Raw genomic sequence first — 2,333 nt, 5'->3', positions numbered from 1 at the left:
AACACTGTACAGGGGGTCTATTAACTATTTCTGCTTCATTTTTTCCAGTTTGTTCATTGGTCCTAGTTTCTCTTGGTGCCTTAAATTTGGGCTTATTCATATTCCGATTACCTTGACCTTTAAATAATCCCTTTTTGTTGTTGTTCTTATTTCCCTTATGGCTGGAAATGAATTTATTTCCCTTCTTGTCTGCCCACCTTTTACTCATATCTCCTTTTGGTTTATTCTACTGATAACAGATTCGTGCTTTCCGAATGACCTCGTCCATGGTTTTTGGGTTGTCAAACTCCAGTCGTTCTTTCATAAATAATGGAAGACTACTAACAAATCGTTGTACTTTGGCCTTTTCTTTGCGAATATAAGGAACATATCTCAGCAATGAGGTGAATTTTGTTATAAATTCATCCATGGTCATTTGGCCCAAGTGGAGGTCATGGAACTCCTTAGCTTTCTCATCATAAAATCTCTCGGTCAAATACTTTTCCTTGAAGAATTTTTGGAATTTATCCCAGGTTATACTCTGTTCATTGACCCCATGGACTGTTTTTACTTCTTCCCACCATAATGTAGCTTTCCCTTGAAGCTGGAAAATGGCTAGACAGGCCTTCAAATTGTAATCATATTCATACAATTGGAAATATTTATTCATATTAATTAACCATGCTTCCGCAGCCTCTTCTTGTTCCCCGTCAAAGAGAGGAGGCTTGATTTTTCGAAATTCTCCTTGGAGTTCAATTTTCTGTTTCTTCTTTGTCTTGTGATCTGACACATTTCCTGATTCTTCCTCCTGGTTTTCTTCTCCTCTTTCTGTTTCCATGTTTTCAGTTCAGAATTCCTGTTCCTCGGTTGTGTGATTGTGCTCCGGACTAGGGGCTAGTGGACGGTGATTCTGTCTATCCGACAAGCTCTTTAAGATTTTCTCTTGTTCCTGCATGAGTCTTTCATTGTCTGCCCGGAGTCGGGCCATCTCACCTTTCAGTTCTTGGACAGTGGTTCGGAGGTCTACGTTGGGATTTTGTGTATCATCGCCCAGCTGCACCCAAACTTCCAGATTGCCTTCCTGAAATGTTGTTGGCCCTGTTCCCATTATGGAACCATGTGGTAAATTTCTGGTTCGCCTCATACTAAACCTTGCTGCTTCCTACGTGCACATTATCAAAAACTGTTATTTCTTACCCAGAGGTCTCAGTTTTGGAAACCTGAGTCCGCTCTAATACCATATGTAACACATCCATATATATATATAACAAATATATATATATATATATATATATATATATATATATATTTAAATTTATAGTAAATAAAATATTTGGAATTACCAACTTACCATGAGTTCTTACATTATGTTTTAATACTGACATTCTGGTTATGATTTGCGGCAAGTATTAGACTGTTATACATTAAAAACCATAGCAAATATTTGATTCATATATTATCAACTATGAAAGAACATCCATAGATACATTTATATGCGCAAGTGAAAACTTAATTGCATTCGCTGTTAATGTATTATGCTACAATACTTTTGATCACAATTGAGATTCTTAAAAGTTCAAGGCTTGCCATCTATTGGTGCCTTATTTAAGACTTGGCTAAACTAGCCTAGGTGTCGTGTTGTCAAATACCATGCAGCCTGCCTGCAGTGATTCCCTTGGGATTGGCTTTGTTCATCAACAATGTTGGTTGCTCCGGGAGGTCGTCTGGTCCTTAAGGGTTTTGACTTTTACTCCTCGGCGATTTTCTCTGGTTCATTGTTGCGTTTCTTGGCAATTTTGAAGGACTTCGGCTCTGCTCCTCTCCAGTGTTTGGAACCCTGATTAGATGGTATCCTTTGCCTGGTGCAACGCTCGTATATTTCTGTGGCTCCATTGCTTAGCTCTTGGTATACTTCTGGATTTTGCTGGACAATGCCCTCAGTGTTTGGGCAAGCTGGAGTTTGGCTTCGACAACAGGGTTTATAGTGCTAAATTGATGGTAAATAATTCGTTTACCTTCTACTTGCTATATTATATTATTTGTGAATATTTTTCTAAGTCTTTAGCTTAAACCATAAATTGATTTTTGATGTATCTTTGTACAAACCCCCTTCAAGTGTTGCAACCGTCGAAGGATTATGGGGCCAAGTCTCCATTTCAGGGCTTGTTCTTTCGAGTGATGGATCCATCGAATACCGAATATTTCAGTGTTTAAATTATTACACATTTGGGGTTTTGGTTAAAAGGTCGACCTGCCTTATGGTTTGTTCGAGTTTATGTTAGTTGTTGTACATTCTGGCTTCGGCTATGGGAAGCCATCCACTGAGACAAAGGCTGTGTTCTTAATTTAAAATG

General features: G+C 38.4%; 1 protein-coding gene across 1 annotated transcript; it reads right to left on the bottom strand.

Annotated features, from left to right (window-relative positions):
* Positions 1–226: 226 nt before the first annotated feature.
* Positions 227–817, bottom strand: LOC149249551 (uncharacterized). Its single transcript, XM_089453405.1, has one exon. The coding sequence runs from the start codon at positions 815–817 to the stop codon at positions 227–229; it is 591 nt and encodes a 196-aa protein (XP_089309531.1).
* Between the last annotated feature and the right edge of the window lie 1,516 nt (positions 818–2,333).

This window comes from Pinus tabuliformis, chromosome 7, assembly GCF_031772625.1.
Source record: "Pinus tabuliformis cultivar Carrire ecotype Pingquan chromosome 7, CPIR1, whole genome shotgun sequence".
NCBI classification, from domain to species: Eukaryota; Viridiplantae; Streptophyta; class Pinopsida; order Pinales; family Pinaceae; genus Pinus; species Pinus tabuliformis.
This window is presented reverse-complemented; position numbering and strand designations above follow the sequence as displayed.

What these genes read in the sequence shown, in the direction of transcription:
- LOC149249551 (XM_089453405.1), bottom strand. Translation starts at nt 817, where the DNA reads ATGGAAACAGAAAGAGGAGAAGAAAACCAGGAGGAAGAATCAGGAAAT.